This window comes from Pocillopora damicornis, chromosome 9 (genome assembly GCF_964200805.1).
Source record: "Pocillopora damicornis chromosome 9, jaPocDami1.2, whole genome shotgun sequence".
Classification (NCBI taxonomy): Eukaryota; Metazoa; Cnidaria; class Anthozoa; order Scleractinia; family Pocilloporidae; genus Pocillopora; species Pocillopora damicornis.
In genome coordinates, this window is record NC_142678.1 from 2,845,293 (window position 1) to 2,860,391 (window position 15,099).

The 15,099-nt window shown below is 38.0% G+C and overlaps 1 protein-coding gene across 2 annotated transcripts; it reads left to right on the forward strand.

The window, feature by feature from the left end:
• The first annotated feature begins 771 nt into the window (after nt 1-771).
• LOC113675978 (KAT8 regulatory NSL complex subunit 1) lies at nt 772-12,747 on the forward strand. 2 transcript variants are annotated; one of them, XM_027192579.2, is made up of 8 exons: nt 772-1,054; nt 3,588-5,366; nt 7,435-8,156; nt 8,680-8,785; nt 9,686-9,768; nt 10,153-10,287; nt 10,626-10,924; nt 11,357-12,747. In XM_027192579.2, exons 2-8 carry the CDS (start codon nt 4,300-4,302, stop codon nt 12,107-12,109), a joined length of 3,165 nt encoding a protein of 1,054 aa, XP_027048380.2. In that variant the 5' UTR covers nt 772-1,054; nt 3,588-4,299; the 3' UTR covers nt 12,110-12,747. The 2 variants fall into 2 exon arrangements, with proteins under 2 accessions (XP_027048380.2, XP_089039607.1); XM_089183481.1 differs by lacking the exon at nt 772-1,054 and adding an exon at nt 3,294-3,361.
• Nucleotides 12,748-15,099: the final 2,352 nt, after the last annotated feature.

Consider the following 15,099-nt stretch of genomic DNA (forward strand, 5'->3'; position numbering starts at 1 on the left):
GCTTAGTCACTCTAAGAAGTCATAGTTCAAGCCTTGTGAACAGGTTGTACTGTCTTTTAAGAGGGGAGTTTAGTGTGACCTCAATAATGTGGGCACTGGTAGATAAGGTGGTCACTCACTAAAATTGTGTCAAATTGAGCAAGACACAGTCAAGGTCAATGTGCCACAATCTCTATGGATCGTGTCTTGATGACTGGGAAGTGAAATAAACTGATCTTTACGCGACACAGGGTCAGAGTGCTAACAGCTTTGCAGCACCCACCCCCCCTCCCCCCAATACCCTTGTTCCCCTTCCCCTGGGAGCTTGGACTACAAAATTCTCTATGGGAAGATTATGGATATTTCCAAGAACAACTCAATTTGCCTGAAACCAATTGATTTCTTTATCAAGACAAAATCAAAGTGGTAGCAACACAAAATGGACAGGTGGATGAGCTGCTGATCATGTTAAGACTTCTAGATAAATTTGTAAACAAAATTATTTCAATAATCATTGCTGTATGTATTTTAATTGCTTTAAATTTTATGTTTTTTAATATTTTGAATAAGAGAAATCTGTGGTACATATACCTCTCAAAGACCACACTACTAGTTGTCAATGATTTTTTTTTGTATCTTATTCTGCACAGAACAGTTTTCAGATGAAGAAATTGACAAGTCATTTTCATTTAACCAAAATTTGAATAATCCCGTTTTGCCATTTCCATCCCGTCCCGAGAATCTTTGTAGGATAACCCCATATAAGGAATTGCTAACAGAGGCGAGGCTACTGAGCTACAAGGCCTCTTAAGATATTTTTTGCCATGATTGTGATGGGGAAGGCCCTCTCGTGCGCTCACTGAAAGAAATTATTTCTGTTTGGTTTGGAAAATGCCAAGTTTTCGAAAATTTGGCAAAAAGTACTTAGTGACTAGCTTTGGTGAACAAAAACGTTGGAACATCGAGCAAATGGAGGAATTTTATGGTGTTTACGAACGCGCACGTCTAGGCCCAAGGACTGGGAACAAGACAAAACAGGTCTTGAAGAAACACGGAATCTTTTTTTTCTTTAAAGGTATGATTCCCTTTAAGGCTAAATTTTCTTCATTAAGCAAGCATTAATGTTATTCTTAAGGTATTTGATATGAAAAAACTCCGCGCATCCCGCTATGCAGAAAGAAACCCTGAAAAGTCACAACATCCCGAACTTGATTCATAGTTTCGCTTGCGCTGATTAAGAGATTATTAGCTATTGTAACTGATAATTCTGGAGAGGGACTCAATTCACATGTTGACGGTAGAATCATCCATTTTTATTGTCGATTTTAGAGGAAAAATATTTCACTCTTAAAAGATATCCCGCAAAGGGTAGAGGCGATTTTTTTTTACTTTTATTTTGCCTCTGCGATCGACAACTTTTCAAAAGCAGGTTGTTACGTGGTAATGATAATGCGTGACAAATTGGTTTACCGGGGTGGGGTAGGGAGAACGTTTGTCGCTACTCGTATGAGTAACGCAAGTTTCGTAATGCTTGAATGTTCTTGCTTTTTTCTTTTTTGTTTGTTTATCTACGATTCTTTAAGAAAGAGAGCTTTTAAGGTTTCAAATGTTTGCCTCTTTAGATCTGATTAACTTGATCAAGAACCTCTTTTTGATTACCCTGTGTGAGTTTGAAACTAATCAAAGATTTAACTAGGGTTCATTTGTCTCAGGATAGAGTCACTTTTGATGTTGGTTGCAACATTTTGACTGCAGTATCCTGAAGACTGCTACCAGTATTGCTGTCGAAACATCGCAATCAACACTTAAAGGGTTAAAGTGACTCTATTGTGAGACAAACAATCAATGTTCATCTCCCATCTTACACCACGATGAACAATAAACACATATTTTATTGCAAAGATTTAATTGTAGGCACTGTTTTTGTCCAGAGTGATGGACAAATAAAATATTTTTTTGGGTGTGAGGCTGAAAGAAACAATGGAACTGTAATAAGGGGATCTGAAATCAAATTACTTTGTGACCTGTTTTATCAAGTTATACTGAGAAATAGCAAACGCTCTAACTCCCATGAGTGACTAGGACAGAATTTTTCCTGTCAATATCAGTACAATATCAACCAGAAAAGTGATGAGAATAAAGAAAACTATCAATTTGGGGATAATTAGTTGATCCAATGCTAAATTCTCTGAACCAATATTGTAAGAATTGTATGGTTGATAGTAAGGAGAATTACAAATTGGATCTGGGTGCTAAAGGGTTAAAGTAATTATGAAAGACACAAAACATCGAAAAATTGTTTGAAAATACAAAAACTATTGTAATCACAATTTTTTTTAAAATACAGTTTTTTAGGAACAGTTCTCTCCATAGAGGGCCTGAAATAAATGGATACTGTGAAAGCTGTAGAAATGACAAAATTTTGAAAGGTTGAGTTTGAATGATTAATTGGTAATTCAAGTGAGGTCCCTCTTCAAGACTTCTTAAGGATATGTAGATGAGTTTCAAGGAATATCCTAAAAAAAATCTTAATGTTTATTTGTGAGTTTTGCGTCTGCTCTTGATCCTGGACACGATCCTGGACACGATCGTAGAGAAGTTTGTGCCAATTGTTGCTGAAATTAAGGGTCTAAAATGACGACTCTCTATAGGAAAGTTTGTAAATCACCTGTTTTTGAGACGGATAATGAGTTTGGTGATCTTTCACCTTTTCAGGAAGTTTACAGTTATGTTTTGTCCAAAATATTTTTATTTACCTTAGGAGATATTTGTTGATACACTGCAGCCTCTTTTGGTAGACATGCACATATTCTGCTTTTGATATCAAAATTTCTTACAATTAAAAGGCAGCAAGTTGATTAATTTCGGAAAAAAAATTACATTTCTTTATTTTGCCACACAGGATGCACGCAGTAGACAAGCTGTTCCTTCTATATTGGTGATTAAAAGCATGCAAGCAAAGTGGACAGATTTTTTACAGGGTCTTTTAATTGATAGCAAAATATGTATTTATCTACGATTCCTCTTTTTGATACTATTCACTGATGAAAACAAAGAAGGTTATGTGGTTAACAACTGAGTAGCTGGGAAAAATTACTCCTTGCTGGGATACTTCCGGTACAAGAGCTCAAATATGCAAATCAAGGGAAAAAATCTTATGTTTCGTTCAAAAATTATATCTCTTTCTTAAGTTCAAATTCGGCTTTTGTGATAATTATAATCACGAAAATACTAGTTCGTAAACAAACAATGCAACATTAATGAATTGACTGCGAATTGCGTCAATAAACTGCCGTAACGAAACTGGATATTCGCTGTTTCATCGATCGATCGGCGGATAACGAGTGGTTTTAGGACGTTACATCAGCTGAAAAGGCGTTAAGTAATGGGAAATACTTGTTCTTTAGATATCTCTACGTAGAATTTCATTTCAGCGAATTGGGGATGAAAAGATCGCTCCTGTTCTCCGCCATTTCGATGTTCTGGAATCGTTTAACCCCACGACATGAAAATTCTCCCATCTTACCCCTTAAATCTTTTCCTAAGGTTTATAAAGTAATTCTTGATTTTTAGTTACAATAATCTCTCTCGGTTTCCTTTTGTTATAGATACCACAGAGAGGAAAGGTTTCGCGATGAACGCGATGTCTCTCGCGATGGAGGTGTGTTCAAAACACGCACAGGAAATCCTACACTTCGATTTTTCCTGATGAAATAATGAATTCTCCTTTCTTCCCTTTGTCTAACGATGGCGCTGTTTGTTTTCTCCACCAATCACGAAATTTGAGTGATAGGGTGGTCTAAGTATTGGTACAATTGCCTAGAGCATGTGATATTTGCACGAGGGTTTTGCTGATACAAGAAGCTTGGAGTGGATTCTTGCGCCGCCATTTTGGTTAGCGGGAAAGGAATTTTCATTCGCTTCTGGGGTGGCCTATTTGGTTTTAAAACTGACTGCAATATCATTCCGAAGGATTAAAACACCTCCATCTTTTCTTACTGACGTTTTGGTGTGGTTTCGACGAAGATTCTGCAAGGAAAATCAACGACGAAAATTTGGCGTTTTTTGCATATATCAACGTTGGTGTGTTCTTTTGCGAGATTAGAACACGCACCACCAAGACGTGGCGGTCACGTGCTCATCGCGCTTAAAAACGTTTTCTCTACTACCCTTGAATGAACTTTAAAAAGTTTGAATTTTGGTTGAATTTCGTCATACATTTTATTTTTTTGCTCTATTTCCCTGTTGTAAGCAGCCGCGAAAATGCTTTCAACGGGGCCTCGTTGCCATCGGCAGTCATTGTGAAGTGAAGTATGGTAGATGGCTCAAATGGCTCCCGCTCTGACCGAGGCAACCGCATCTCCGGAGTCCTCGAGAAAGAATTCAGTGGATCGTCACTGTTCTTCAACTTTACAAGGGGAACTTAAGCAAGAAACTTCGGGTCTAGGGTTGGACTTAAAGTTGGTTTCCCAGAACGGACTTGTACGATTGATAAGTGACAATAACATTGCAGACATTTCAAATACTATCAAGCCTTCGGAGCAGAACACACCCATAGTTTCACGACTCAACGGAGATTTTAAAGGGAAAAGTGAGATGCCAAACGGACACTGTGATGATAAACTGGAAAAGAGTGCCACTGATATGTCGAGCTACTCCGCTGCCACAGAAGAAAAGCGAAATTCTTCCCTTGATCGTTCGCGTACATGTGCTTCAACGGCGAAGACTTCGGCTGGTACATGCAATACTGTTAGTCAAGATGAAGAACGGAATCGAGTTTCGCAGCACCCGGTAGCTAACTTAGATTGTGGAAAGGCTATCATTTCTCAAAGAACCGCACAGACGTTTCGACGTCAAGGAAAGCTGGACGGCCGGGCGAAAAGAATTGAAACGCGCCTTCGTAAACTACAAGCGCGGCAACTGAGAGACCATGTGCTTCAACAATTGGAAAATTTGGCAGAGAAGCGTGGTGAGTCGTGCGATTCTTCCATCGGTAATCTCGAACCAACACGGAATTCAGGAGTCAGTGCTATCCCCGAAAGTAAAAGTGCGTCAAATGTTTGTACGGAATTAAAAGCAGATCGCGCTGGCGTAAAGTCGACAGTGCCTGGAAATCTTGCCACCCGGGCTAAACATAACAGCGGAACGACTGTGGATAACGTAGTGAAAGAGCTGGAGCGCATCTCTGCTGAATCATTTAATGCCGGGGAAGGGAATATCCTGACTGATTTGAGACAGCAAGCGGATGCCGTGAATTCGGTGGAAAATTGGAGTTCGCAAATCGAATTTTTGGAAAGCATTCATGATTCCGATGTGACAGAAGGAAGTTCGGACGAAGAAAGCGACGACGAAGGTGAATTGAGGAAAACGAAATTACGTAGTGATCGGTGAGTTAAAATTTACTATTTTGCCAAAAGTTAGAGGCTGTTTAGAAACGAAATATATCTATATTTCTTCGCATCTTGCTGATTAACGGGGGAATAGCGTGGGAGAGAAATAATCTCTGCCTCGAAATCCGCGATTAAACTTTTCCGATCCATTGAATACTGGCACTTCATGGGTGTCTGCCATTTCGGAGTTTTATTCAGATCATATTCAATTTTTTACGCCAAGTTAGGACTTTCCTTTTCTAAACGAAAATTATGTACGAATTAAATGTGTGCGATGAGAGTGAGTAGAGTTTAAATTTCCCTCGCGGACAATTTTTTACTACTGAACTAGCGCAATGGTGAAAGCGGGAAATCTCGTCAAGTTTCGATTCGTTCCCGTTTTTATTGAAAATGTAAAAGAAATACCACCACAACCTTAGCCATTCAAATTGAGAGCAATCGCTAGTCAGCGAAACAACGATTTTCCAATTTTAGTCGTGTGGAATTTGGTTTACACCGGCTTGTGGGGCTATCGTGTCTTGTCTCATTTCCCTGACGTTACAATTCGATCTTACCGATTGCATCTCTACCACAGCGTTCAAAACCTTTCGATGACAAGTGTTATGCCATATTTCGAAAACGGTATTAATAACTTCATGTGAAATTGTGCTTACAGTTGATTGTGTAGATCTCACTTCAGGTTTGTATCTTGTTTATTTTCCATTTTTTCTGTCCTGTGCGGATAAATTTGCATACATGTTGTTGATGGTTGAAAAGGAAATTTTAATTTTTAAGAATGTAGTTTTCCTAAACCCATTTTCATTTAAGATGACTCACAAATCTGCACTTTTCAGTGTTAAGTGGTTTTCGTTTAATGTTTTAGGAAGAGTTTGCTAACTTTTTCTCAGCTAAAAGATGAAAATTTATGTCTTCTAGTTTGTACTCGTTGTGAATGAATTATTTCCACTGGGGCTTCTTTTCTTTGTGCCTAGTAAATATTTGAAATCATGGTCCATATGACAGAAAAAATAAATAATTTATTTTTCGTCTTTTGAATGAAAGGCAAGCGTCATTATGGTGTAACCTGGTACAAGACTTTTAAATTGAAATCTCCCTGTACATAGGTGTGAAACTGTAGAATTGCTTGGATTTTAGTTACTGAGTTGTACTCAACATTTTAAGCCAGTTGGTTGAAAATTTTTCTCTTGATAAATTTAAAAATTTTTGTTTGCTAGAGCACTTATCACTTAGGTTGGCATGTGAAGTTGGTAGGGGAGAAATTGGAATTCAAATTTTATAATAAAGATTCTTCAATTTGATACAATCCTGGAATGAATAATATACAGTCCACACACATCTATGTTCTTGTAACTTCCTTTCATCATGATCTGCTTTTTCAATTGTTTTCTGTACTTTCCATGAACTCTGGGCAACCTTTTAGTGAAATGTGGCTTGCGTCAAGTCAAATAATTTACCACTCTTGTTATGGTCATTGAAACTGTAAGTGGGTGTGAATGCAGAAGTTGAAGGCTACTTTTGCTATTGAACAACTACACTTAACTTTGATAGAAGCTTACACAAGAAGAGATAGGACTGTTTGCAATTTATGCTATTTTTCAAGCTACATTGCCTATAGGTACAGTAATTTAATTGTGTAATCTTATTAGAATTGATGTTTACTTGATTAAAGTATGGGTGCATCTTTTATAATGATGGACTTCATGGAAATGTTTCTATGTATTTTTCTGTAAATGTGTGTATCTTGCATTGAAGATCAATGTCAAGGAAGGCAATTAAAAAAGCATCACTTGTGTATGAGTGCTATCTAGTGGTTAACCTCCTTACTAGCCTTTTAATTGTTTCACTCAGTTGGAGGGCTCCTTGGTAAAAAGTGCCAAGTGACTGCTGATCAATTGTGAGATCCTTCTTTCAAATTGTCTGGTATTTCTTGTGAAGTAAAGGGAGAAGTAAATGCACCACCTAAAACCATTTTGGGCTTTATCCTGATTATCCCTTTGATTTACATGCGTCTCTCAGTTTGATGTTGTTGTTGTTTTTTTAAATTAAATTGCATTTTCCCAAACAGGGCCAAACTTCTAAGGAGGCAGTATCATGTGGAAGAAGGAATTATTGCCTCTCACTGGTCTTGGCTTCAGTCGCAGATTATAAATGTTGAAAGGCAGATCAGGCGCTATGATGATCTATACAAAGGAGGAAGATTAAGAAAAGGCATGGTTAAACTTCAAGCTTGCACCACAAATGCAAACATAGCAAGAGGAAGTAATGATGTTGATGGAAATGGTATCATTAAGGGCATTAAAAACAGTGCTGTTTCTGTTTCTTTGGAGGTAGCAAAGTCTAAGCAGTATGTGGATCATGGTAAAGATTCACCCAAAGATCCAGAGAATCATGTACTGAATGGAGTAAAGCGACACCTTCTTGATAGTTCACTACTGAATGAGGAGGATGTCCCAATGAAGCGCTATAGGGCAGTCTTTGCAACAAATGACTCTACTGACAATAAAGTGTGTGGGTCTTTTTCGTCTGCTTCAAATGATGTTTTTCCACAATGTGCAAGGACTAGAGGAGTGTATCCTGTCAGGAAACGGCGCTTAGTGCATTTATCGCACATCCGGCAAAAGCCCAAACCTCATTCATTGCTCTGTGGCTGTGTAACTCCTACAACACCATGTTTGATGTGCTCAAACTCTTCACGAACATTACCCGTGGTCAGCTTCAGCCAGACAACACCTGAGAGGGTTGCTTCCTTGGATGGTTCATTTCACCCAGTCCTCTCCTTCTGTACAGGTAAATAGCTTAGTATGTAGTGCCAAAGAGATTGTTACATTTATTTTTCTTGATCAAGTAAACTTGAGATTTTTATTATCAACTGAAACTAAATCAAGACAAAGCTTTCAGCTGCTTCAGTTGTTTACTACTTAACAAATGTGTATGTGTTTAAGGTCAGAATTATCATAATAAGCTTGTGTGTTTTGGAAAACAATGTTCTATTGAGATATGTGCAGCAGGTAAGCAAGTTATGTCTATGTCTGGTCATTAAAGATGGTGAGTCCCCTTCAGAGGAAACCCAATTTAATAATTTTTACCCCCATGTTATAAATATAAACTTCCACACAGGTTCTTTGTAGTCATTTTACATTAAGCTCATAAGAATTTCACTGTAAATCAAACAATATCTTCAAGTGGATGTGATTTTTCTCACCACCTTTCCAGTAACATTGTATACATTGACATTGGAAGGAGAAATTCCTTTTTGTCAAAGTAATTTAAACAGAGTGCTTAAAACAAAATCATTCTTTGTTTTAAGTAGATATACCTCTTCAGCTGCACTTTGGAGCATTACTGCAGCGGGGTGGCTTTGAAAAGAGGACCAAACCACAAGTATTGCGCAGTACATCCCAGATTGTTGAGAAAAAGTAAGTATTTGTATCTGTAACACCTTTTGTGCGTGCATGGCAAATAATTCAACTGCCTCAGGTTGCTTTTTTAAATGGGCCATTTAATTGTGCCCACTTTTTATATTCAGTAGAATGGCCTCCAGAAGAAGTTCTAGAACTTAGCATCACAATTGCATTTATCAAAGCAGATGTATCTGTTTGTTGTTGCATTACTGCTAGTCATTTAATATATGGCAGAGAAATTAAGCGTTAAATCTGCTGGCTAGTAATTATCTACAAAATCTTAAGCTCACTTGATGAAAATGGTGTTTTTTAACAGTGACCTGTTTTTACCCAAATATTTTTTGGAATTTGAACTGTTTTTCAATGAAAAAGGTCTTGTGAACTTAACAGGGAGAATTTAAATTTTTGTGGCACTCAAGTGATGCAAAACCTGCCATTCTAGTTAAGCACCAAATAAGACTTTGTCATCACTAAAAATAGCAAAATATTTTCATCATTGTTGTGTTGTCAGCTGGCATAACATTTGTTCAGTTTGAATCCATTGTGTGGTCATAACTTTTACAAAAGCGGCAAATTCTATTTAACAAATTCCAAAAATAAATTTTAAGTGTGATATTAGGCAATCAACCAGAGCATTGAATTCTTATGTAGTTGTGTTTAAGACATGTTGTCATGATGAATTGAATAATCTTTTTTTAAATGCAAATTTTGACAGTATTTTGTGCAAATGATGTCACAGTATGACATCATCTAGCTTTTTTTCAAGGGAATCTGTTTCAGGATTTAAACTAGTTAAGGAACAAGCAGATATGGGATGAAATTCTTTCAAGTGTTACTTGGCTGTAGCTTTGCAAATTTTGTGATGCATTTTTCTGTAACCTATAACCTTGTGTGATTTTTTTTTTTTTTTTTCAGGAAAGCACCTGTAGTACCCAAAACAGGAAAGAGGCACGGACAGATGGCCAAGGGCACTGCATCATCTCTTCTGTCCTCTACTAGTAAGTTATTTTAACTCACTGATCTGTTGTTATTTCAAATTAACCCATAGTCATAATAAAATGGTCAGTCACAAAATGAATCCTCTTGCACCCAGTGGAATGAACAATAAAGGATGTGGAACTGGAAAACTACGCTTGTCCTAGCTCATCACTTGTCTGCTTGATATTTCATTGATATCATGAAACAGAGTTTGTATTTTTGAGAAGCAGACTTTCGTGACTTTGAAATAAAATTTTCTTGATTCATATGAGGGGTCTTTGGTGCTTTTGGAGTATGGACTTGTCATAGTATCTTTCAACTATACAATTATTGAGAAGATAACATTTAAACAGTAGGAGTCAAAAATGGTTGTGTGTTTTTAATTTTAATTTTGGTTATCTCAGAATTGCACAATCAGAAATATGAGAGGAAGAGAGGCTACTCTGTTTCCACACCAAAGAGTGCGTCAAGAGCTTCTGAGAGTAGGATCAGTCAGGCTGAAGGTGCCAGAAAGAAGCGAGCTGCTGCAATCAGTGCTGGTAAGAAATGTGAGGGAAGGAAGTAGATTTTAAGATAGCAGACCTAGTTTACATCTTTTAGGCATCCAATTTTTTCATGTGCATTTTAGCTTATGTTGAAAAAACCCGAGTTCCATCTGTGATTTCCTTTGACTCCCATCAATGACAAAGACAGAATTTCTCCTTTCAAAATCAGTATAATATCTAGCAGACAAGTAATGCAAACAAAGGAACATATCAATTAGGGGGTTATTATTTGATTCAATTGCTAATTTTCTTAACCAACATCATAAGAACTGTAAGGCAAATGAGATTTTGGGAGTTATGTAGTAACTGTTGGGTTTATTTACCTCCAACAGCTGCCCAGTTGCAGAAACGTGCAAGGAGCTTGTCACTTCCCACTGTGGTGTCCTCTCCTTCCACCCCGACTTCCACTCCCAGCCCTACCCCAAACCTCACTCAGTCTATGCCACCAGCCAGCCTCAGCTCCTTGTTAAAGAAGAAGAAAGGTAGCAATGCGTTTGATATTAACAACATTGTTATCCCATACTCCATGGCCTCTGCGACAAGAGTGGAAAAGCTTCAGTACAAAGAAATCCCAACTCCTAGCTGGCGTGTAAATGATGTGATATCTGAAGGTGACGAGCTGAAAATGGAGGTAACTTCCACTGATTATAATAAGATAAGCTTTCGTAAAAAAGAATTCATTCTTTTTTTGGGGGGGGGCTGGGGGAGGTAGATGACAATTCACTTCTGAGGGGGTGGATTTTAAGGTATGCATGATAAAGTTTTAGCATTGCTGTATGTTTATCTTGAAACAGTGCTTCTGCAGATTTGTTTGGTTTTTTTTCTTTCAACAATCTCCCTACCATCTCTTCAGAAGTTAAATATTGTAACAAGCTTACAAAGAGTTGAGCCTGCAATCCCTTTGAACAGTGTGGTGTTTTTCTCTCTCTCTCTCTTGTGGTTTAATCATTCTACGTGATGTAGCTTTTTAGAAACTGTAGGTTACAATTGATAACTTATTATAGAATTGGGATGTTTTAGAATGTTCATATTGATCTTTAAGCCGATTGCTTCTTTTCCACAGGTGGATCATGATCAGACTGAAAAGGAGGAAACAGAAGATACAACAGATGATGTGTATATCTCAAGACATCGTCTCTGTGAGGAGCAAGAACGTAAACGGTTTCTGGGACTGATCAAAAAGAAAAGGAAGCGCACCTCAAGGCAAAGCAGTGAAATCAGCTTTTCAGATCCACAATCCCCTCTAGGGTACCCAGACAGCCAGGGAGGAACCCCTCCCGGGACACCTATATGCAGCACGCCATTACCGACAGTGACTGGAAACTCTCTTCCACATTCAAACTCTTTTCCTGCCGCGATACCCTACCCTCCTGCATCGTCTTTGTCCCCATCTGCAACTACCACACCCACGCCTACACTGGTATCATCCATGGAGAAATTCCATCGCTCTTTCTCGGACTCTAAGCTTCCGCATCGAAGGTCTTCTTCGACCGAAAGGTCTGAAAAATCTTTGAATGAGGAAGATGTTTGGCCACCTGTGCCCCCATGGCCGGATAGAACGTTTCCGTTGTCCGAATCGGATTTCTCTTCGCTCAAACTGCCCACACCACTTCCGACACCTGCATCTTCTGTACCTGCGTCTCCTTCGGCCTCATCACCCGGTAGCCCGATGTGCTCTCCATTAGCAAGCCCGGCTTCTGACGCAAGTAGCGAGAAGAACGAGTGGACAGTCAAGCTTGTTACAGATCAGGGGTCGAGTAGCGACACTGGCGGAGCACCTCGAAAAGGAATTGTTTTAAAACTAGCAAAAAGATAATAGAATAAAGAAATCGTAGAAGTGGATTTTAAGAGTAAAAAGAGCTTTTCCAGGCAGTTAGCTTCCTTAGATGTCAAGAAAGGGCTTTGGTTAAAAAAAATGTATATATTTTTGGTTGGGAATACGGTTTGAAGTGCTGGTTGTGTGAAACGGAGAGCCAACTCCTGAAAAGAAAGTTGCGAAAGAAAGTAAAGAGATTCTTAGAGCAAGCGTGTTATCGTAGGCGCAGTAAGGTTTTGTTGGTTCCCCTTTAGTTGCTCTTTCTTGATTAAGGTGTAGTTTGTTGTCTGTTGCTCCCGGATGGGTGTGTTTAAAGTTCAAACCTCGATTTTTGACACTATAACAGTCTAAGAGTGATTGAAGAATCGAAAACAGGGGGAAAAAGTAAAGAAATAAAAAGAAAAACGAAAAAAGTCAAAGTGGGTATAATGCATGTACCTTATACGCAAGCATTCTTTCGTCGAGAGAGAATTTTTCTTCTCACAAGTCACGTTTGTATATAGCCTACATATTGCGCTCAAATAAAACACTTGTATTTTATGAGTTTTAAAACACTGTGTATATTAATAACATTGCCATAGATTTGTAGAGGTTTGGTTACAACAGAAATAACAACTTTGTGAATAAATTGATTTATACTATGGGCTTGGTTTGTTTTAGTACTGGCTGCGGCGTTGAATTAACTTGCTTGTGCATGTATTGCTAGTCAATTAGAATAAGATTTGATCGTCACTGTTCTAATCAGCATTTTCACACCTGTCAGAAAAGTAGCTTTGGTTAAAATAGGCTAGTTTGTGTCTGAAATGGTCGAAGATGGGAACGATTCTGACGGATTGCAAACTTTAAACTGAGAAATGGAGTTAGGTTGAGTTTCCATTATTTGAAAACGGATTTTATCTCCTTGAGACACCATGAAGAGGCCACGCAACAGATAAGCTGTTATTTTCGAGTCCGCCGAGCATGTGTAATCCACTTTATTTGTCTCGCTTTAATATTTCACACTCTCTCTGTCCTCTACTATCGTGGTAGTGTTACATAATCTCAAACAAGTTGCTGTAATTGTAGCCCTTGGATAAGGCTAAAACTTATCGTGATTTAAAGCTTGTCTGAATACTACTGTTGTGTTGGTATACAGTCGTAACGCGTTTTCCGGCAAAGTTAAGAATTGATCTCTTGACTCATCCGAGAAACAACAGATCGTCTTGACAGACTTATTATCTTGCAACGATTGATTGACTTCGAAACATAACGCAATTATGGTTTTGTTAGACGAATGATGTTGGGGTCGATATTGAACGGGTTATTAAACGCTTCAAAGTCTTGCCTATCACCTGATGAACACGTGAGCAGTATAATAAAGAAGCTGGAGAGCGCTTTGATTTCTGCTGCCTACGGGTGGTCAAATTCAAGCAGTACAGGGTCCATAATTTCCGTGATTTGTTAAACAGAACTTTGATCCATGAATCCTATTTTGGCGGGTTTTCGCAAAACTTTGAGCCCGATAGAATTGAATACTAGTAACTATGTTGCAAAGTAGTATTTTCCAAAATTGGAAAAACCACTTAATCTTGTGTTCTCGTAGTCCACCTCAGAATATTACACGTGTACAACTCGTGAGAGATTTCCATCGTGATATCCCTAGTTCTCCTCTTTGCAGGTTACCATTGTTTTTTAACCCTTTAAACTCTCAAGATCTGATCTTTAATTCTCCCCTCTAGCTGCTACACATTTACTTGTCAATTAGTAATGAGAACTTGGTGCTAGGTCAAGATAGTAGCTTCTACCTGAAAAGTTTGAATATTCTCATTACCTGTTTGCTGGATAATGTATGGATATTATAGGGAGAAATTTCATGTCGATCACTTCTGGGAGTTCAAGGGTTAACGATGAACCGTAAGAAAAATCGAGCTGTAAACGAGTGCGTCTGTGTGTGTTTTTACTCATTAACTTAATCTTCCCATTTTCCATTATTTTGAATTTCGAGCGGAAAACTTTTGGTCCAAAAGTTTTTCGAACATTTTTCGCACTTTGAACATTTAATCTAGAGAAGTGGCAAATGTAGGAATGTCTACATAGCTGTATCAAAGTTTATTTTCACTGTGTACATGAAAAGATATCAACTTCAAACTTCAGAGGTTACTTATGTAACATTTGGCATTGTTCAGTTCTCTGTGCGGTCTAGTTTAACTGCATGCACTGTCAAAGTCTAATTTGACGCTTTAGAAGTGTCCCAAATTTGAAAAAAAAAGTGTATCTCGAAAAGAAATCCTGATAATTCAAAATTCTTCCGTTTGGAGATCATAGAATTTGTTCCAAAGATCAAAAGCCACACAAAAATTAAGACAATTAAAAGCGTTTTGCACTCATTTATGGTGGAGGAAAAAAATTTGATCACCGACTAACCAGAGCTTTTCGTGAAATTAAATGAGGTTTTCTACTGATTTTTAGAATTACCAGTATCGTGTTATCATCGCTTTTTTACTTGTGACTGTAATCACTTAAGTGTAATCGTCTCAGATCTTATTCTTCGCTTTCAACACGCGACAATTAGCGTAATACCTTATGGTTTACAAATCAAGCTGTTTGAAGGTAGTTTGCCTTAACCCTTTCACTCTTATGAGTGACCAAGACAGAATTTCTCCTTACAATATCTACACAATATCAAGCAGGTAAGTGATGAGAATAAAGAAAAATATCAATTTGGGGATTATTAATTGATCCAGGACGAAACACGTTCTTCAAACTAACAACACAAAAATAATATAACCGACTCCCAGGAGAATTATTAATGAGATCTGGGAGCGGAAAGGTTAGGTTTGGGGAATTGAAAATGAGCACGGAAACGGGTAGAAGTCTTAATATTCATCACGATTCAGACTTTCTCGTTAACAGGTAGGTCATTTCGATTTAACGCAGAATTAGTGTGATGAGCTTTACTAATCAACCGCGCGTAGAGAAAAAGAGTTGCGAACAGGTGTGATCATCGATAA